General features: G+C 41.7%; 2 protein-coding genes across 4 annotated transcripts in view; both read left to right on the top strand.

Moving 5' to 3' along the window:
- Positions 1–12,306, top strand: part of msna (moesin a) — a 36,870-nt gene extending 24,564 nt beyond the window's left edge. The window contains exons 6-13 of the mRNA XM_071338347.1: positions 4,844–4,990; positions 5,149–5,245; positions 5,921–6,084; positions 6,495–6,625; positions 6,899–7,059; positions 7,407–7,499; positions 10,860–11,090; positions 11,227–12,306. Of these exons, the coding sequence (XP_071194448.1) occupies positions 4,844–4,990; positions 5,149–5,245; positions 5,921–6,084; positions 6,495–6,625; positions 6,899–7,059; positions 7,407–7,499; positions 10,860–11,090; positions 11,227–11,391 (1,189 nt within the window). The 3' untranslated portion in view covers positions 11,392–12,306. The remainder of the gene's footprint in view (positions 1–4,843; positions 4,991–5,148; positions 5,246–5,920; positions 6,085–6,494; positions 6,626–6,898; positions 7,060–7,406; positions 7,500–10,859; positions 11,091–11,226) is intronic.
- Positions 12,307–12,480: 174 nt separating this feature from the next.
- On the top strand, positions 12,481–16,566 carry LOC139537248 (putative nuclease HARBI1). Of its 3 annotated transcripts, XM_071338350.1 has the most exons (10): positions 12,481–13,211; positions 13,509–13,579; positions 13,667–13,843; positions 13,934–13,995; positions 14,078–14,164; positions 14,252–14,293; positions 14,362–14,536; positions 14,616–14,651; positions 14,750–15,697; positions 15,792–16,566. In XM_071338350.1, exons 1-7 carry the CDS (start codon positions 13,054–13,056, stop codon positions 14,527–14,529), a joined length of 765 nt encoding a protein of 254 aa, XP_071194451.1. In that variant the 5' UTR covers positions 12,481–13,053; the 3' UTR covers positions 14,530–14,536; positions 14,616–14,651; positions 14,750–15,697; positions 15,792–16,566. The 3 variants fall into 3 exon arrangements, with proteins under 3 accessions (XP_071194451.1, XP_071194450.1, XP_071194449.1); XM_071338349.1 differs by having other exon boundaries at positions 14,362–14,651; XM_071338348.1 differs by having other exon boundaries at positions 12,481–13,843; positions 14,252–14,536; positions 14,750–15,304; positions 15,374–15,489; positions 15,586–15,697.
- The last annotated feature ends 4,676 nt before the right edge of the window (positions 16,567–21,242 follow it).

The raw sequence follows: 21,242 nt of genomic DNA, 5'->3' as shown, positions 1-21,242 counted from the left end.
GAAAGCACCACGGCGAAATCAGTGGGATCTCGCATTTTGCAACAACAGTTTCGAAAAAGCATGTGATCAACCGAAGCTTCAGACGCCATTGATCATGTGGTAATGTTACTTTGAAATGATCCGTCAATGGTATATGCTTCGAAACTAGTAATAAATCAGTAGTGTGACGTTCGAAGCTTCAAACGTCATCATCACGTGGTATTGTTACTTTGATACAAGCGTCGGAGTTCTGGTATCAATCGTCCAATCACTACTCTAAACTGATAAAACTTGTAATGCCCCCTATGTTATGTTCAGAACATTTGATTGTGTATTCATTGGAGTTTAACACATCTTTCACCCCTGAGTCATTCATGCAAAATCTAGGTTTTTCGTGAGTCTTTTGTGAAATATCATGAGAGCATTTTACCATAACTTGACATGCACATTTATTTGTTTGCAAACCACAATTTGTTTCATTTTAATCCAATGGCATGTTGTGAGCATGTTGAGAAATACAGTTTCATTATCCTACTAGGGGTATTGTTAAGTAGTTGGCTATGGTAAAAACAGAAGGAGTTTGAATGGCTGATGAGCTTTCTAAAACTCCCATCCATATAGAAATTAAATATGACATGAAATTACTCGGGATCTATATACAATGCCTTCGGAAAGTATTCAGACCCCTTGACTTTTTCCACATTTTGATAGGTTACAGTCTGATTGTAAAATTGATTAAAATGTCCCCCCCTCCCCCTCAATCTACACACAATACCCCATAATGACAAAAGAAAAACTGTTTTAGCGATTTTATTTCTTCCATTTTTTTTGCCGGAAATATGACATTTACATAACTATTCAGACCCTTTACTCTGTACGTTGTTGAAGGACCTTTGTCAGCGATTACAGCCTCGAGTCTTCTTGGGTATGACGATACAAGCTTGGCACACCTGTATTTTGATGTTTCTCACATTCTTCACTGCAGATCCTCTCAAGCTCTTTAAGGTTGGATGGGGAGCGTTGCTGCACAGCTATTTTCACATCTCTCCAGAGATGTTTGATCTGGATTAAGTCCGGGCTCTGGCTGGGCCACTCTACTATATTCAAAGACTTGTCCCAAAGCCTTCCAGTCCCTGCCCCTGCCCCTGAAAAACCTTCCCACAGAATGATGCTGCCTCCACCATGCTTCACCGTAGGGATGGTGCCAGGTTTCCTCCAGATGTGACGCTTGGCATTCAGGCCAAAAAGTTCATTCTTGGTTTCATGAGACCAGATAATCTTGTTTCTCATGGTCTGAGAATCCTTTAGGTGCCTTTTGGCAAACTCCAAGCGGGCTGTCATGTGCCTTTTACTGAGGAGTGGCTTCCGTCTGGCCATTCTTCTATAAAGGCCTGATTGGTGGAGTGCTGCAGAGATGGTTGTCCTTCTGGAAGGTTCTCCCATCTCCACAGAGGAACTCTGGAGCTCTGTCAGTCACCATCGGGTTCTTGGTCACCTCGCTGACAAAGGCCCTTCTCCCCCGATTGCTCAGTTTGGCCAGGTGGCCAGCTTTTTCTTGGTTGTTCCAAACCTCTGCTACTGTGTTCTTCCCCAGGTCTGTTCCTAGACATAATCCAGTCTCAGAGCTCTACGGATAATTCCTTTGACCTCATGGCTTGGTTTTTGTTCTGACATGCACGGTCAACTGTGAGACCTTATATAGACAGGTGTGTGCCTATCCAAATAATTTCCAATCAATTGAATTTACCACAGTTGACTCCAATCATGTTGTAGAAACATTTCAAGGATGATCAATGAAAACAGGATGCACATGAGCTCAATTTCGAGTCTCATAGCAAAGGGTCTGAATACCTACAGAAGCAAAAAAAGTATGTGAACCCTTTGGAAATACCTGGATTTCTGTGTAAATTTGTCATAAAATTTGATCTGATCTTCATCTAGGTCACAACAATAGACAAACACAGTCTGCTTAAACTAACAACACACAAACAATTATACGTGTTCAGGTCTTTATTGAACACACCGTGTAAACATTCACAGTGTAGGGTGGGAAAAGTACATTTTGGACATTTCCTCTTCACAAAACTGTTTCAGTTCAGCAATATTTTTGGGATGTCTGGTGTGAACTGCTCTCTTGAGGTCATGCCACAGCATCTCAATCGGGTTGAGGTCAGGACTCTGACTGGGCCACTCCAGAAGGCGTATTTTCTTCTGTTGAAGCTATTCTGTTTTTGATTTACTTCTGTGTTTTGGGTCATTGTCCTGTTGCATCACCCAACTTCTGTTGAGCTTCAATTGGCGGACAGATAGTCTAACATTCTCCTGTAAAAAGTCTTTATATACTTGGGAATTCATTATTCCGTCGATGATAGCAAGTTGTCCAGGCCTTGAGGCAGCAAAGCAGCCCCAAACCATGACGCTCCCTCCACCATACTTTACAGTTGGGATAAGGATTTGATTTTGGTGTGTTGTGCCTTTTTTATCCACATATAGTGTTGTGTGTTCCTTCCAAACAACTGAACTGTAGTTTCATCTGTCCACAGAATATTTTGCCAGTAGCGCTGTGGAACATCCAGGTGCACTTTTGCAAACTTCAGACGTGCAGCAATGTTTTTTTTGGACAGCAGTGGCTTCTTCCATGGTGTCCTCCCATGAACACCATTATTGTTTAGTGTTGTACGTATCGTAGACTCGTCAACAGAGATGTTAGCATGTTCCAGAGATTTCTGTAAGTCTTTAGCTGACACTCTAGAATTCTTCTTAACCTCATTGAGCATTCTGCGCTGTGCTCTTGCAGTCATCTTTGTAGGACGGCCACTCCTAGGGAGAGTAGCAACAGTGCTGAATCCAGGCTGCATCACATCCAGTCGTGATTGGGAATCCCATAGAACGGCGCACAATTGGCCCAGCGTCGTCCGGGTTTGTAAATAAGAATTTGTTCTTAACTGGCTTGCCTAGTTAAATAAAGATTCAATTAAAAATAAATGAAGTTCAGATCAAATTTGATATGGAGAAATTCAGGTCATTCCAAAGGGTTCACATTCTTTTTCTTCTCACGGTATATAAATAAGGTATTTCTGTTTTGTTTTTTATATAAATGTGGAAACATTTCTAAAAACCTGTTTTCGCTTTGTCATTATGGGGTATTGTGTGTAGATTAATGAGGATAAACCCAATTTTTTTTTAGATTAAGACTAATGTAAGAAAATATTGAAAAGGTCAAGGGGTCTGAATACTTTCCGAAGGCACTGTACGTCCATTCATTTTTAAAAACTGGTACCGTTTACCTTCAGACAAGTCCCGTGGCACGCGTGCGTCAATAGACTCTTAAGGATTCTGGAACAGTGACTCGAACAAAACTATTTATAAAGTGATATCTGATTAAAGAGTGCATTCAAAATCTACTCAGTACACAATTGACAGAGATACTGCATGGTTGATTTCTGTATGACGTTTACCAGTGCGTGCTGTAGTAAAGTGGAGCTGTTTTGCTAAAAGTACATTTTGTCTTATGCCTAATTGTCTTGATGAAGAGAGTTTAGAACACTTTTTATGCAACTGCTACAGAACTAAAGAAATATGGGATCTGATGAGAAGTTTTGATTTTGATGTAGGTGTCTTCGATACTCATATAGATGACAATACTAAAGAATGATGGTGGACAATAATATGCATTGTGAACAATAAGATTTGGAAGACAAGCTGCATTGACTATGAAACAACTTTTTGTCCCCTCGAACTCTATTTTTAAACAAATCAAAACAGAACTAGGGCGGCAGGTAGCCTAGCGGTTAAGAGCGTTGGGCCAGTAACCGGAAAGTTGCTGGTTCAAATCCCTGAGCTGACATCTGTCGATGTCCCGTTGAGCAAGGAACTTAACCCTAATTGCTCCTGTAAGTTGCTCTGGATAAGAGCATCTGCTAAATGATTTAAATGTAAACTAAAAAGAAGAAAGCTGGCCTACAGAAACCTCCATGGACACTATTAAATCTGTAAACTATGTAATGTAATTATGAACGCATGTATTGATGTAGAAGCTAAATTGTATTTATATGAACTAGCCTATTATGATTGTAAAAAAACTTAAATAAGTGATTTTAAAGATGTATGTTGGTGTAGCATGGTGTTGAATGCCATTTCTGCCCCATGCAACATTGTACAAGATCACCTTTTCCACATGACTTGACAACTGATACAGTATCGCCTTTCTCTCTAATTGATTCATCAATGAAATTCAGATTTGTGGAATATATTGCTATATACAACCATTTATTTCAGCAGTGCATTGTACACTACACTATAATTCCAAATGGTAGCACATACAGTGACTCGTTACACTTTGTCCTATTGAAACACACTGGCTGATGGAGAATTATGATATAGTATTTACAGCCACATCCATATATGATTTGGTTTTACCTTCCAACATAAATTGATGTCAAATTGATACATTTATTTTACAGTGTTCAGCAGTTATCAAACTATATACATGTACGTAAACTAGGCACTACATAATTTTTGTTCAGTAGTTATCAGTTTAGAACAGTTTGATTAAGTGATAGTTAAAGGTATTGTTAACAAATGACAAGCAAATTATATCAAAAGTAATGTGAATATTACATTTTGAAAAGCAGATACCTAGATTGAATATGTATGCAAATTGAAAGAGTGATTTGGTGCAGTGAACAAATTACTTTGATTTCGTTTTTTTGTACTCAATCAATTGAAAATGTACTTGTTTTTGAAACATCTGTTTTGATTTTTGTGCTTACAGTTGTGAACATTTACCACATACTTGTGAACATTGCACCAGTCATTGAAAAAAAAAAGAAAGGATTTAATGTAATTTGTAATACTTCCACAGAGAGGATTCAATGATGGAGTACCTGAAGATCGCCCAGGACCTGGAGATGTACGGTGTCAACTACTTCAGCATCAAGAACAAGAAAGGATCAGAGCTGTGGTTAGGAGTGGACGCCCTGGGACTCAACATTTACGAACAGAATGATAAGTGAGTGAAATATACCCCACAGGGGTACTCAAACATATGGGACTGAAATATGTTAAACATATGCTGTACAAACTTAGGTACAATGGTTGTTTTCTGATTATGACTAAGTGCAAAATAGTGCAAATATCACTGTTTATATGTTATTTTTGCCTCAACAGGATGACGCCTAAAATTGGATTCCCATGGAGTGAAATCAGGAATATTTCCTTCAACGACAAGAAGTTTGTCATCAAACCCATTGACAAAAAAGCACCAGTATGTAACCACCTCTCTGTACTCATCCATAGTTTATAAGATTATACAGTATCTCCTAGGGACAAAAAATAATTATTGTTGCCATAATTATATTTAGAAAGATTACTGGTATAGACTGGTCTCATAGATCAGACATAACATAGTAAACATACATCTCGGACACTGTAATTAGTATATGTTACATTTGGTATGGTTACATAAGTTACTTGAGGAAAAAACGAATGTCTAGCAACCCAAAGGTTGCATGTTCGAATCTCATCAAAGACAACTTTAACTACTTAGCTACTACTTTTTAGCTACTTAGCATGTTCCCCTAATCTTAACCCTTTTAGCTAACCCTTTACCCTAACCTTAACCTAACTCCTACCCCTAACCCCTAGCGCCAGCTAATGTTAGCGTTAGCCACCTAGCTAACATTGGCCACAACAAATGGAATTCTTAACATATACATTTAGCAAATTTGTAACATATTGTACATTTTGGAAATTCGTAACATATTGTACGAATTGCAATTCGTTACATATTATACAAAATGGATGATGGACATCCACAATTTAATACATACCATACGAAATGTAACAATTCATACTAAATGGAGTGTCTGAGATTTATGTATAAAATAATACGAAATGCTCTGAGACCACGTTGGATAGTCAAACATGCTTTCTCTTCTAGGACTTTGTATTCTATGCTCCACGACTGCGTATCAACAAGCGCATCCTGGCACTTTGCATGGGCAACCATGAGCTGTATATGCGTCGCCGCAAACCAGACACCATCGAGGTACAGCAGATGAAGGCCCAGGCCAGAGAGGAGAAGAACCACAAGAAGATGGAGAGGTCAGTGTCACCACCACCACACACTCAGCTACTGCTAACATGAGTCTATTTCAAGACATCAGACCTTTGGTTACTCCTGCCTCTGTATTTGTGTCGTCCTTGTACAAGCCCAACAGCAATGCTCAAAAAGAAAGCTGAACATGAAGGGCATTTGTGCATGAATTGATAGTTTCGAAGATTAAAATCAGCAGACTGTTGTGGGTGTCAACTGGTGGCCACTGGCCACACATGAGGGTCTTTGTTATGAGTGGATTTTTCTTAAGAAAGTAGCCATCAGAACAATGACAGATCTATTTAGCTAATGTTTAGGTTGGCCTATTGTCTGATAAAGAAGGCTTGACAATGTTAGGAAGTTGTCCATGTTCCCTCCCTTCTATAACCCTGTTTACTCTACGGCCTCTGTCCACCAGGGCACTGCTGGAGAATGAAAAGAAGAAGAGAGAACTTGCTGAAAATGAAAAGGAAAAGATTGAAAAGGAGAAGGAGGAGCTTATGGAGAGACTGAAACAGATTGAGGAACAGACAAAAAAAGCTCAGCAAGGTTGGAAACACCCTATTTCTGTAGTATGAACAAACTATTATCTTTACTCTTAAAGCTAGGAGTCTTATAAGTGTGGTTGTTCATAGCTTTTTATTGATTGTTGTCGAAATACACATAAGTTGTGTGTGTTCACCCAATACAATGTAAAGCACTGTAAGGCCTAATTTAACCTTTAGTCTTGTTGAGGTAAAACATATTTTGCAAGAGAGATTAATGAAGCCCTAGCTACAGTACACGTAATTCTGTCTATTATCATCATTACTGTGTGTGCAGAGTTGGAGGAGCAGACACGGAGGGCCCTGGAGTTGGAGCAGGAAAGGAAGGGTGCTCAGGAGGAGGCGGAGCGTCTGGAGAAGGAACGCAGGATGGCTGAGGAGGCCAAGACCGCCCTGCTCCAGCAGTCTGAGAACCAGATGAAGAACCAGGAACACTTGGTGAGTTACACACACACATTAATGAACAGCACACGCAGTGTCAGCACGTAGCATTGTGCTACAGAGTGATGAGCTGAGTAAAGTGATGATTATTAATTACTGTAGTTCATTCATTGGAATATAACACATCAATTATTATTTGTATTGTATAGAAACATGTATTATCATGATAGTTCATATTATTATTCTAGAAATTGTGAAATGTACGAAAATCATTGTTTAACTTCTAGCTTTCTAACTGTGGTAGTCTTCACATGGTTTGGAAATTAAAATAAGCTAACATCTGTTGAAACTTTCAAATCCAAATTCATGGAAAGAAAGTGAAAATAAAAAAATTGTTTCCACAGGCCACGGAACTGGCTGAGCTGACCTCAAAGATCTCCCTACTGGAGGACGCCAAGCAGAAAAAGGAGGATGAGGCAACGCAGTGGCAACAGAAGGTGTGGTCTCAGCTACTGCTCTCTTCATTCACCTCCCCCACCTTCTCAAATGGTTTAGTCCCATGTGTCATTAAACTATAGTCAATGTTACAGTAATTCATCCATTAGAAAAAAGTAAAAATTAGGATGAACCATAGCCTAACATTAAAGCTTAGCCCTGATTTGCTGTTCTGAAGTTATAGCAGTTGGGCACTGTTTGTTTTAAGATACGATACTTAGACTCCCTCTGGTGCAGGGCATTGCTACATAGGAAGGGCCCCTCCTCTCCTCCCTGTGGGCATGGTGACTCATGCTGTGGTGTGGGCCTGGTTGTAAAGGGGAGGGTTCTCTGTCTTTACGTTAGGGAAATCCTGTTTGCCTGGGAGGATATATTTCACCCCATTGTGCTTGTTTCCCTATTTTAGCATTTGAAAGAAAGCAAATCTAAATGGCAGGTCCCAAATGTCCTGTGATTGTGCTGTCTAGAACAAACCCATTTTCATGCGATGGATTTATGATCTTAGACTGTCACTGATTGGTGCACCTGTCACCCAGGGAATGAATGTACATTTTGGGTCCATTAGGACTGTAGAATCTTATGGACGTCATATTTCTTCTGCCAGGGGGCAACAGCAAGATGGCGCCGCCAGAGAGGGTCGCCTCGCTTCTAGTCCTTACGAAACTATGCAGTATTTTGTTTTTTAATGTTTTATTTCTTACATTGTTAGCCCAGAAAATTGTACGTTTTATTACATACAGCCGGGAAGATCTGTTTGATATCAAAGCGACGTCAACTTACCAACATTACGACCAGGAATATGACTATCCCGAAGCGGATCCTTTGTTCGCACCACCACCCAGAGCATTTGATGTGATCCTAGAGGCAACGTTGCCGCAGAAGAGGTAAACCGAGCGGCCTCCTGGTCAGACTTCGGAGGTGTGCACTCCACCCACCGCTTCTGAGTATATTACTCGCCAATGTCCAGTCTCTAGATAACAAGGTGGACGAAATTAGGGCAAGGGTTGCTTTCCAGAGAGACATCAGGGATTGTAACATACTCTGTTTCACAGAAACATGGCTCTCTCGAGATATGTTGTCGGAGTCGGTACAGCCACCGGGATTCTTTATGCGTCGCAACGACAGAAATAAAGATCTCTCTGGGAAGAAGGGCGGGGGTCTATGCTTCATGATTAACGATTCATGGTGTAATCATAACAACATACAGGAACCCAAGTCCTTTTGTTCACCTAACCTAGAATTCCTCACAATCAAATGCCGACCATATTATCTCCCAAGAGAATTCTCGTCGGTTATTGTCACAGCCGGGTATATCACCCCTCAAGCCGATACCACGACGGCCCTCAAGGAACTTCACTGGACTCTAAACCATATCCTGAGGCTGCCTTTATTGTAGCTGGGGATTTTAACAAAGCAAATTTGAGAACAAGGCTACCTAAATTCTATCAGCATATTGATTCTAGCACTCATGCGGGCAATACACTGGATCACTGCTACTTTAACTTCCGCGGCACATACAAGGCCCTCCCCAGCCATCCCTTCGGCAAATCTGACCACAACTCCATTTTGCTCCTCCTGTCCTATAAGCAGAAACTCAAACAGGATGTACCCGTGACAAGAACTATTCAATGCTGGTCTGACCAATCGGAATCCACACTTCAAGATTGTTTTGATCACACAGACTGGGAAATGTTCCGGGCAGCCTCAGAGAATAATATTGATTTATACACTGATTCAGTGTGTGAGTTTATAAGGAAGTGCAATGGAGATGTTGTACCCACAGTGACTATTAAAACCTACCCTAACCAGAAACCGTGAATAGATGGCGGCATTCGCGCAAATCTGAAAGCGTGAACCACCGCATTTAACCATGGAAAGATGACTGGGAATATGGCTGAATACAAACAGTGTAGTTATTCCTTCCAAAAGGCAATCAAACAAGTGAAATGACTGTATAGGGACAAAGTGGAGTTGCAATTCAACAGCTCAGACACAAGACGTATGTGGCAGGGTCTACAGGCAGTCACGGACTACGAAAAGAAAACAATCCACGTCACGGACACTGATGTCTTGCTTCAAACTAAACCGCTTCTTTGCCAACTTTGAGGATAATACAGTGCCACCGACGCAGCCCACTACCAAGGACTGTGGGCTCTCCTTCTCCGTGGCCGACGTGAGTAAGACATTTAGAAGTGCTAAACCTAGCAAGACTGCCGGCCCAGACAGCATCCCTAGCCGTGTCCTCAGAGCATGTGCAGACCAGCTGCCTGGTGTGTTTACGGACATATTCAATCTCTCCCTATCCCAGTCTGTTGTCCCCATATGCTTCAAGATGGCCAACATTGTTCCTGTACCAAAGAAGGCAAGGTAACTGAACTAAATGACTATCGCCCTGTAACACTCACTTCTGTCATCATGAAGTGCTTTAAGAGACTAGTCAAGGATCATATCACCTCCACCTTACCTGCCACCCTAGACCCACTTCAATTTGCATACCGCCCCAATATGTCCACATGAGATGAAATCGCCATCATCACATAACGCTGCCCTATCCCATCTGGACAAGAGGAATACCTATGTAAGAATGTTGTTCATTGACTACAGCTCAGCATTCAACACCATAGTACCCTCCAAGCTTATCATTAAGCTTGAGGCCCTGGGTCTCAACCTCGCGGTGTGCAATTGGGTCCTGGACTTCCTGACGGGCCGCCCCCAGGTGGTGAAGGTAGTAAGCAACATCTCCACTTCGCTGATCCTCAACACTGGGGCCCCACAAGGGTGTGTGCTCAGCCCCCTCCTATACTCCCTTTTCAGCCATGACTGCGTGGCCATGCACGCCTCCAACTCAATCATCAAGTTTGCAGACAACACATCAGTAGTGGGCTTGATTACCAAGAACGACGAGACAGCCTACAGGGAGGAGGTGAGGGCACTTGGAGTGTGGTGTCAGGAAAATAACCTCACACTTGAAGCATGTGGGAACAGCAGCCTGGTATAAGGAATGATTGAATATGTCCGTAAACACACCAGCCAGCTGGTCTGCGCATGCTCTGAGGACGCGGCTGGGAATGCCGTCTGGGCCTGCAGCCTTGCGAGGTTTAACACGTTTAAATGTTTTACTCACCTCGGCTGCAGTGAAGGAGAGCCCGCAGGTTTTGGTAGCTGTCCGTGTCAGTGACACTGTATTGTCCTCAAAGCGAGCAAAAAAGTGATTTAGTCTGTCTGGGAGCAAGACATCCTGGTCCGTGACGGGGATGGTTTTCTTTTTATAATCCGTGATTGACTGTATTGATTGATATTCCTTCTCCTGAATCAGTTCATACATACCATGAGTCATTAACATTTGTGGCTGCCCCCCTTAGGCCTGCATGGTGCAGGAGGACCTGGAGAAGACCAAAGAGGAGCTGAACAGCAAAATAATGGCATCACACATACAGGAGCCTATGCAGGCCGAGAACGAGCATGATGAGAACGACGAGACCAGCGACCAGGCCAGTGCCGAGTTCACGGGCGGCATCTCCTACAAAGACCGCAGCGAGGAGGAGCGTATGACCGAAGCCGAGAAGAACGAGCGCGTGCAGCAACACCTGCTGGTGAGTGAGGGTTGCATCACTCTTTGTGATATTGTAGAGATTACAAGAATGGGGCCTATAAACATGTCCCGGTATGCCTGTGTTGTTGTGTGAGCCGTAGTGAGACTTGGCAGTAATGTTATCTTTCCTCTACCAGGCTTTGAGCTCGGAGTTGGCCATCGCTCGAGATGAGACCAAGAAAACCGCAAATGACATCATCCATGCGGATAATGTGAAAGCGGGACGGGACAAGTACAAGACCCTCCGGCAAATTCGGTCGGGCAACACCAAGCAGCGTATAGACGAGTTTGAGTGTATGTGATGTATCTTGTTTGCAACTACTATAACCCCCACAGCGGTGCCATACTTGGTCCATTCATTCTAGACTGCAGACCTGCCTCACACAAGCTACAGTGCCTTTTACCCAAACAAGACCAAAATACATATCAAAAAGCAACAAAAAAAAGTACAGCAAAATGTATATGAATAATGGTGCACAAATCACATTACAAGTAATGTTATTCAGAATTATGAAATAAGTGGATGTATTTTTATAGAAGAATGGTTTAAAGTGAATACAATTTGATAATACATTTTTCCAGCCTTTGAATTTGGGTTATAGATGGAGCGTGTTTTTATTGACTATAATTTAGTTATTTTTGTGATTCATCTCTCACACTGTTTTAAACTAAAAATGAACAAAACAACTCAATGCAGGACAGCTGCAATTACGTTATGGTTGGCCACATTTTAGGTGTCATTATTTCAGAGCAGGTTTGTTTGTTTTGAAGTGGACCTATTACTGTAAGCATTTTCCACAAATTAAGAGAACATCAAACTGTAATTAGATTTTAGTTTTTTATTATATTCTAATCTTAGGCATTTAAAGAGATTGTTGTCTTTCTAAGAGAAGGACATCTTTGTTTGGAAACTCAACAGTATTACTTTTACATAAGATTTTATTAAGTCCATATGAAATAAGCGCTGGAATACCACATGTTCCATTTTCAGAGAGACACATACCTCTGAATGACTCTTTATAGACCAAGTGTATCTGCTATTCCATATAGCCATGCACACTAGTAGCTACCATGATTAGGAGTTTCTTTTTGTATATCAATCCTTTGCTAAATATTTTATTATATGGAATTTGAAGAAATATGGTTCTAAGGCCTGCCTTGAAGGATTTATTTTGTAATTTGGATTTTTCAATAAAACAGGTTGATGTGTAAAAAGATGGATGTCTTATGAAATGTAAAGTTGTATGCATGCTTCCCATCCGAAACAGTTCAAAATAGTTAGTGTATATATTATGACGACATGTTGTGACGTTTTGGTCTTCTGCAATGTTTGTTTTTTGGGCTGTTCGTGAACACAATTTTAGTTTCTTGAGGTAAACTGAAATTCGGTAACTGAAGTCTATGCGTCTTCATCATTGGTCAACAGTAGGGATTATTCAATCAAGTGTTTGTTGTCAGTCAGCGTGAGACAACTCGTTTTCATGCAAAACAAAATCACTTGAGAAATACTACAACAAACATTTTAGATGTAAAATTGCGCCACTAAAACCTTATTTTAGATTAATTCCGATTATTTTGAGGAAGTGTACACTGGCTACAGCGCCTCAAGAGGGACAACGAGTAGTGTAACGACCCTGGGTTTATAAGAGCGGATATCGACTCTGCCGCTTGAGCATGTTTTTGCGGCACAGTCGATAGCGCGCTGGACTTCGGGCTAGAAGGTCGAGGGTTCGAGACCTGGGGCCTGTTGCACAAAAGTAGAATTAAGACATCCGGGATAAATGACTCAGCTGAGCTCAATGAAGCCAAAACATGTGCGTCCAGGCTTAATTGGTTGCACAAAGACCAAGCCAGGATGAGCAGACACGGATTCATTAAGCCAGGTGAAACCAATCCTGGATAGGTGCGCGCTCACGGCTCACTCAAATAGACCCCGCCACAGATCACAGATTAACTGATTTACCATGGCAACTAGAGCCGCGTACTTTTCACCGTCGGAAGCACAAATCCTCATGGAGGCATACGAGGAGGTAAAAGATATAATTAAGAAGAAAGGCAACACCGCCACAGTGATAAAGCAAAGAGAAAAAGCGTGGCAAAGTATTGCAGACCGCCTGAATGCGTAAGTAGTGCACAATTACACACTCACCGCTCCGCTGAAACATCACAATTACAATTCAAATATTTAATTCACATCTCCAAAAATGCAGTTGTACTGTAATTATGAAACGGTTAAATTTTTAATTGAAATGCACTGCAGATATGAGTGAAATTGTGTAAAGTAACTCCATCACACTGTATAAAGCTATGATACAGTTTTTGATATTTTTACTGAAAACAAGACAAAAATACCAAGTAATTTTTTGCAGTGTGACTCCATTAAATGTGTGTGTGTGTGTGTGTGTGTGTGTGTGTGTAGATTAAACATGAACGGGCCAAAACGGACATGGCAGCAGGTCAAAATCAAATACAAGAACATTCTGCAGAATGGTATGGTCCCTGACTAATATTTAACAAAGCACAAGCATATATTGTACCCAGAAGGTGCCTACTCACACATTGTCTGTACTGTTTTAGCAGTGAAAAAGAATACCCACAGACAAGGCACGGGTGGTGGGTCACCAAAGGCTGACCTTACCCCAGCAGAGGACATGGCCTTGGAGCTAAATAAAGGCAGGCCCGTCTTAGAGGGGATCCCTGGGGGGAAAGAGACGAGCATAGGTTCCTCCCAAGATGCCACCCGCTTCATTCAAGGTATGTCCTTCCATCTCTACATGGGATACAACCACATTCATATTGAATCAATTTGGACTGTCTGACTTTGGTTTACCTATTGCCTTGCAGTGTCTGGCAGCACTGTGTTCCTGTTAGAGCCACCAGCACAAGCACCAGACGATGCTGATCCAGTGAGTACTCCATCAAAGGCATACTGTAGGCCTGGCATGTCTTGTCTACTAGCTTCAATATGAATCCGATTAAATGTGATAGGGTGAAGGCCCCAGTGCAGCAGCAACAGCACATGATGGAGACGATGATGAGGAGGAGACCATCTCTCTGGATTCCAGAAGGCATGAGGTATCATGTTAAGACTGTGAAAGTACTATTTACTCTACAATGGTGAGGAGTCCTCATCAAAATCAAAAAATCTAATTTCTTTTACAGGACCCAGATGCTATACAGTGGGAAAACCAGCCTGGCAACATAGTGCGTATTAATAAAAGGACACCACATCCTGCCAAATTCCAGCTGCGCTAATTGTATTGTGTTCACAGAGCTCACAAGCTATCAGAAAGTTGTATGGCAACCACCTCCGGCGCCAAATAGAACTGGCAGACATAGACATTCAGTACAAGAAGAAAAAGATGGAAAATCTTGCACTGGAGTCCGAAATAAAAAAGAGGACAATTAGGAAACTGGACCTTGAAATTAAAAAAACTTGAGAGGGAGGTGAGATATGCCTTCAATGTACACTGTATGCTAACTGTAACACAAATGTATTAATCATTATTTTTCTTTCCTCCCCCAGCTCCAAGAAGATGACACAGCTCAAAATAAAAATTAGGTATATTCTCGTAAAGTCAAGTGAGCCATGACATATGAGCTCTTATTGTGAGCACACAGGACGGTGGCATCTTTCTAAGTTTTTTTTTATTTTCCCAGCAATCAGTACAACCAAGTCATCGTTATAAGGCATCGCCCTCTTTTGCCCACCCCCCCAGCACCAGGTGTGGCCACTAGCCTATATGAAGGCCCAAAATTGTGTGTTCCTTTCTGCTCTGACAATGGCATGCCCATTCGTGCGAGATGTGGTGGATGAAGAAGCACTTGTGCTGAGGAGAGCCTTCAGGCGAGAAAGGGTCTTCAGGGACCGGTTGGACCCACTGGCCTTCCCTGATGACCATCTATATGAAAGATACAGGTTTTCTGCAGATGGCATCAGGTATCTATGCAGACTACTGGGTCCCAGGATTAAGCACCGCACTGCACGGAGCCATGCACTGAGTGTGGAGCAAATGGTTTGTGTGGCCTTGCGCTTTTTTGCTAGTGGAGCCTTCCTGTACTCAGTGGGGGATGCAGAACAGCTGAACAAGGCCACAATTTGCCGCACAATAAGGAGTGTGTGTCTGGCTATCAAAGCATTAGCAGATGTCTTCATCTCCTTCCCTGGCCACAGAAGACTCTGTGACATCAAAGAGGAGTTCTATAGGATTGCAGGTAAGAGGATCTACAAATTACAGGACAACTGTTAACACATAGTAGGATACTCATTACTTTGTGTGACAGGTTTCCCAATTGTCATTGGTGCAGTGGACTGCACACACATAAGGATAAAAGCCCCCTCAGGTGCCCATGAGGCCGATTTTGTGAATAGGAAATCCTTTCACAGCATTAATGTTCAGGTGAACATAACTTTTTGATATTGTCCATTGACGAACACTCTTCATTGCCAGTGATGTGCATTGATTGGTGTAATATTCCTAATCTTATGATTTCAGATGGTCTGCAATGCTGACTGTGTGATCAGCAATGTTGTGGCAAAATGGCCTGGCTCAGTCCATGACTCCAGAATCTTTCGGGCCTCTGAAATCTATCAGTGCCTATCACAAGGTAAGCCACACAACCCCTATTTATAACCATCATGGCTGTGTCAAGAATATCACTGTGTTTATGAGGTAGTAATGATGAGATTTTGTGTTGACAGGTGAATTCTCTGGTGTGTTGCTGGGAGACAGGGGGTATGGCTGCCAGCCTTTTCTCCTGACACCTTTCACAGACCCCCAGGAAGCACAGCAGGCCTACAACCATGCCCATGCCAGGACCAGGGCCAGAGTTGAAATGACCTTTGGCCTCCTGAAGGCACGCTTTCACTGCCTTCACAAATTAAGGGTCAGCCCTGTTAGGGCATGTGATATTACTGTGGCTTGTGCTGTCCTCCACAATGTGGCCTGCCTGAGGAAGGAGAGGGCCCCCAGAGTGCCACCAGCCATGGACTGGGACAATCCGGCAATCTTCCCTGATGACGACAGTGGTCGGCTGCTGAGGGACCAATATGTGTTGAATTATTTTAGTTAGTATGTGTGCTTTCAATTTTGGTTAAATATGTCCTGCGGTGGCAGAGTAATTTGAGTTTTTTTGGGTTCGTTTTTTGACGAATTTGGCCTCTTATGATGTTTGTGCGGTATACTGTGTGTAATACAAGGCTGCAGGGAGGCTACTGCATCCATTCATTTGTCTGTTCAGTTGATGTGTATGGATTTGTCCTGCATTTATTTTAGTGTGCAGACATGCAGGGTGTGTTATATACAGACCTTTGAATGTGTATGTATCATTTTGTATAATATGCTTGGATTCTGTGCTTTCCATCTTGTAGAGTCACTGTGACTTCAGTTTCGAAAGGAGCTGATGGTTTACCTGCTTTGTTTTGTCCTTATTCAATAAAGGAACATAATGTTACACATTGTGTTTTTATATTCATATGGAATGTGTATTTGTTTATATGACAGAGTACTAGGGCCACACTGAAGAAAAAGGATAAAGTCATAAATTTATGAGGCTGGTTCTTTCTGCAGAAAAGCTACATATTGTTTTTACAGTTTTGATACTTATGACAATGTGATACTTAATATTCTGGCACATCAGCATGTCTTTGTTTATGAAACCATACTGAAGTACAATTTCACGAAATGCCCCACATCTGTCATTTTAACAACTGTCCTCCTTTAAAACAACTGGTTACAATATTATGACTTGTGTTTTTTTCCCCTCTGTGGCCCTAATATTCTATCATTTTATATATAGCCTTATAGTCTATGGGAAACTGTAAATTATCTAATGATAGCAACATCATCTAAAAATCATTTTTTATCCAAAATCATTGAAATTAATGATCACAAACGTTTAAATAATAACAGTGGGTCTAGTTATATGTGATAACAATGTATAGTGAGCAGTGAAATAACTATTGGTTTCCATTTGTGGTGACTGCTGACTGACATTAGGGATGAGATTAAATAGATCCTGGAATTTAGCCTGGTCTGGAGCAGGCTAGCTCCACAGAATAAATCTCCATGGTAATTTATACCATAACATATCCTCCTGCCCCCTATCCATCTTTAGTGCAACCGGATTACGGATCAATTGAGCCAGGATCACCAAGATATCCTGGCTTAATCCCTTATCCTAGTTTTGTGCAACAGGCCCCTGCTCCCTGCCTGTTTCATTACATTATAAACCCAGGGTCGATACACTACTCCCTCCTTTCAAAGAGCGCATCCTCGCGTGACTTGCATCTCAACGTCAAATAGGAACGCGCTTACATGCCACGCGCCCATATTGCCGCTACTTTTCATTTTTCAAGCGAAGGTCTTTTAAGGGAGTATGCGAGGCACAGACTTTCACTTCGCCGAGCTGAGTTTGGCTAGGAGCAAACCGAACCTAGTATGCAGATGTAGCCTTTTGTCAATTCAATTATATGCATGACTGGAAGCCACCAGCCAGAATCAAAACAAGGATGTTACAGTACAAGGCAGTGCTTTCTCTTCAGCAAACATTTGCTGCTAGTCTTCATTTCAAATGTCATTAAAAGCAGAAACGACACAGTTTTATGTGTTATGTTTTCCCTTTTCCTTATTTTTTTGTATGATCTCAGAAACAGGAATTTTGGGAAAATGCCGGATGGGCTGGTCCATCTTTAGACGTGGGAACGTCCAAATATGTGTTTTTGTGCAGATGTATCATTATTTGGCTGATAATTGGGGCCTCAATGAAAAGAAAAATGGTTTGTAATGTCAAATTTCGAGGTTGCTCCAAATGTCAAATTTCAACATGTTTTTGACACCGTGGGTTGACTCCTGCTCAGTATCATTCAATTTCTCCAAACGTCAATTTTTTTAGTTGCTCCAACCATCGAATTTAATAGGTTATGAGTAAAGGTTTTGGATAGGGTAAAAAAATAAAAAATAAACAAGTGTCAACCTGTGGGATCAAACACACAACCTTCAGATCCAGAGTCAAGCCTACTTGATGGTAATAGCGCTCACAGTTGCCCCTAGTGACCGGTTTTGAAGGTATTTCCCGACGTCCTCGGGACATGGATAGACCTTCAATTTCAAAGTCGCTCTTGCCTCTGCCTGCACTGAAACATTCTGTGAATAGCAGCCATAGACTGTAAAAGCAGGGCATATATGAGTGCATCTGATGTAGATTAGGGGAGATGGGGGCTATACCGGGGATATAGGCTACTGCATGGGCGATTGGCCATCTGGCAAATCCAAGATGGACCATCTTTTTGTTTGGTGGGCAGGTCATATAAAATAAAAAATGGACAAAAAACAAAAAGGTATTTTTTTTATTATATCTGCGTGGTTTTCTCTGTTATAATATATATATATTTTGAACATTTGCCGTGATCAGATGGGCCGGCTCGGTTTTCCGATTGGCTGAGCTGAGGATGCGCAAAAAATTCACATTCATAGTCAAACGCGCATCAGCTCAGATAATGTATCATGAAGCACGGAAAGGGGGTGCATTTTCTTGAGGCCGACGCTGCTAAATATGTGACATTTTTATTTTCTAAAAGTTCTTATATTTTTTTATTGAATCATTATTTAACTAGGCAAGTCAGTTAACAAATTCTTATTTACAGTGATGGCCTACCAAAAGGCCTCCTGCGGAGACGGGGGCTGGGATAAAAAAATAAAAAATAGGACAAAACACACATCACGACAAGAGAGACACCACAACACTACATAAAGAGAGACGTATGACCAGTTTGCAGAGGAGTAGAGTGCAGTGATGTGTCCTACAAGGAGCATTGGTGGCAAATCTGATGGCTGAATGGTAAAGAACATCTAGCCCACCCTTACCTGCCGATCTATAAATTACATCTCCGTAATCTAACATGGGTAGGATGGTCATCTGAATCAGGGTTATTTTGGCAGCTGGGGTGAAAGAGGAGCGATTAAGATAGAGGAAACCAAGTCTAGATTTAACTTTAGCCTGCAGCTTTGATATGTGCTGAGAGAAGGACAGTGTGCCATCTAGCCACACTCCCAAGTACTTGTATGAGGTGACTATCTCAAGCTCTAAACCCTCAGAGGTAGTAATCACACCGGTGGGGAGAGGGGGATTCTTCTTACCAACCATATGCTCTTTGTTTTGGAGGTGTTCAGAACAAGGTTAAGGGCAGAGAAAGCTTGTTGGACACTAAGAAAGATTTGTTGTAGAGCGTTTAACACAAAATCAGGGGAGGGACCAGCTGAGTATAACACTGTATCAACTGCATATAAATGGTTTAGAGAGCTTCCTATTGCCCAAGCTGTGTTGTTGATGTAAATTGAGAAGAGTGTGGTGCCTAGGATCGAGTCTTCGGGTACTCCCTTGGTGCAGGCAGTGGCTGAGACAGTAGATGTTCTGACTTTATACACTGCACTCTTTGAGAGATGTTGTTAACAATTCAGGCCAAAGACCCCTCAGAGACACCAATACTCGTTAGCCGGCCCACAAGAATGGAATGGTCTACCGTATCAAAAGATTCTGCTGATCCAAGTGCTGTGACTGTGTCTGTGCTGAGAAATTATGCTAGGTTTAGCAGTGACAGATCAGCAGCTGCTGCAAAAAAACGTGCAGTTGAGGTAGGGAAAAAACAGAAATACACACATACTGACACAGATTAAGCCTACTGCTGCCAGTTGATATTTTTGCTGTATATTGTATGAAATAGTAGGCTAATTAACACGTAGGCCTAATTAGGGAACGGGGGATTTGGGAGAACACATATGACAGACACTAACTTGCAATAGCGTAAAAAGTTGTTAGATATACTTTAATATCACATAAGCCAATAGCCATCTTTTATACATTATATACGGTGCTACTGCTTTTTATTAAATACAAGCAGTGGCAACCCATCATTCAGGACAGGTGGGGCAGAGCCTGTTTTTTGTATTTTTGTTGCCTGCTTTCCATTTTATTTTGGCATTCATACATTTCACATATCACTTTGCAAACAATGTAAAAAAATGGAGTTAATAAAGCCGAATACAAACATCGTCTCTTTTTTGCTTTCTTGAGTAAGGCAGCTCCGAAATGCAGGTGTTTCAGCCTAGCTCAGTGCTTTTTGTGGTGGTGGAAAATACGGAGCGTAAGGGTTGGTAATGTTCTCTAGTTGCGCCGTGATTAGGTCAGTGTTCTGTCACTCATGGGGACACTACGTCACCGCAAAATCTACGGGGATAGCTAAAGAATTCAACTCCCTTGGGTGCTGCCATAGATTTACATTAGAAAAGGTTGAATACATTGGGCACGCTGTCAATCCAGGATGACTTCTGCAGCGTTCAAAACAACTGAAAATTCGGAACTGCGAAATCTCAGACTTCAGTTAGTTCAAGACAACTGGGAAAATGAGCTCCAACTGGGAAAATACGTTTTGAACAGTCATCCAGCTCAGAATTCCAAGTCGTGAACTTGGGCCTATTTCTAGAGCTCAGACCTGAAGATCACTGACGTCATGATTTGACCTTGTTTTTCATAGTTCCCAGTTGTCTTGAAAGCACCATAAATCTTGAGAATGCCAGACTTTGAAGACAAAGTTTGTGCACAAAGGACCGCCACACCACCTTCCTATTCAAGTGAGCACAGCACAACAAGGTGAGTCCAAAAAGGTATTGTATTCTGCTGCATAAATTATGTAATATGCCAGGGAGATATATATACTGTAGCTAAGAAAGTAATACTAAGTGTATGTTGTGTAGTAAGCTGTTAGTAGCCCATGTGCCTCACCCTAATCATTTGATCCCTTTCCCCCTCTTAACTTAGCCTACTGTTCTGACTTGGTGGTGCACATGTAGTCTATAGCCTGTTTCAGAGAAATGTAATCATTGAGAGCTTTTATTATCTGCTTACATGACCCCTTTATTTATCCTATGGTTCTGACTTGCTGTAGATGGAGAATACTGTAAGAACGGCCCATGTTTTGGATTCTTTCGCTGTACATTTCAAAAGTGCTAAACAAATAGTTATATTGCCTACGTCCATCCTAGCACGCTCATTAATGTCTTAATTGAAATTACGGATAGCCTCTTATCCGCTCATCATTCCCTTATGCCATGGAAGTACAGTACATTCAGAAAGTATTCAGACATTTTCCACATTT

Source organism: Salvelinus alpinus, chromosome 13 (assembly GCF_045679555.1).
Source record: "Salvelinus alpinus chromosome 13, SLU_Salpinus.1, whole genome shotgun sequence".
Lineage (NCBI taxonomy): Eukaryota > Metazoa > Chordata > Actinopteri > Salmoniformes > Salmonidae > Salvelinus > Salvelinus alpinus.
The sequence above is the reverse complement of the archived record's forward strand: the minus strand, read 5'-3'. Positions and strand labels throughout refer to the sequence as shown.

Bases quoted from the DNA above. Each gene is read 5' to 3' on its own strand.
- LOC139537248 (XM_071338348.1), top strand. From the start codon at position 14,833: ATGAAGGCCCAAAATTGTGTGTTCCTTTCTGCTCTGACAATGGCATGC. The intron at 15,305-15,373 runs GTAAGAGGATCT...TTTGTGTGACAG, and splicing joins GGAGTTCTATAGGATTGCAG to GTTTCCCAATTGTCATTGGT. The intron at 15,698-15,791 runs GTAAGCCACACA...TTGTGTTGACAG, and splicing joins CTATCAGTGCCTATCACAAG to GTGAATTCTCTGGTGTGTTG.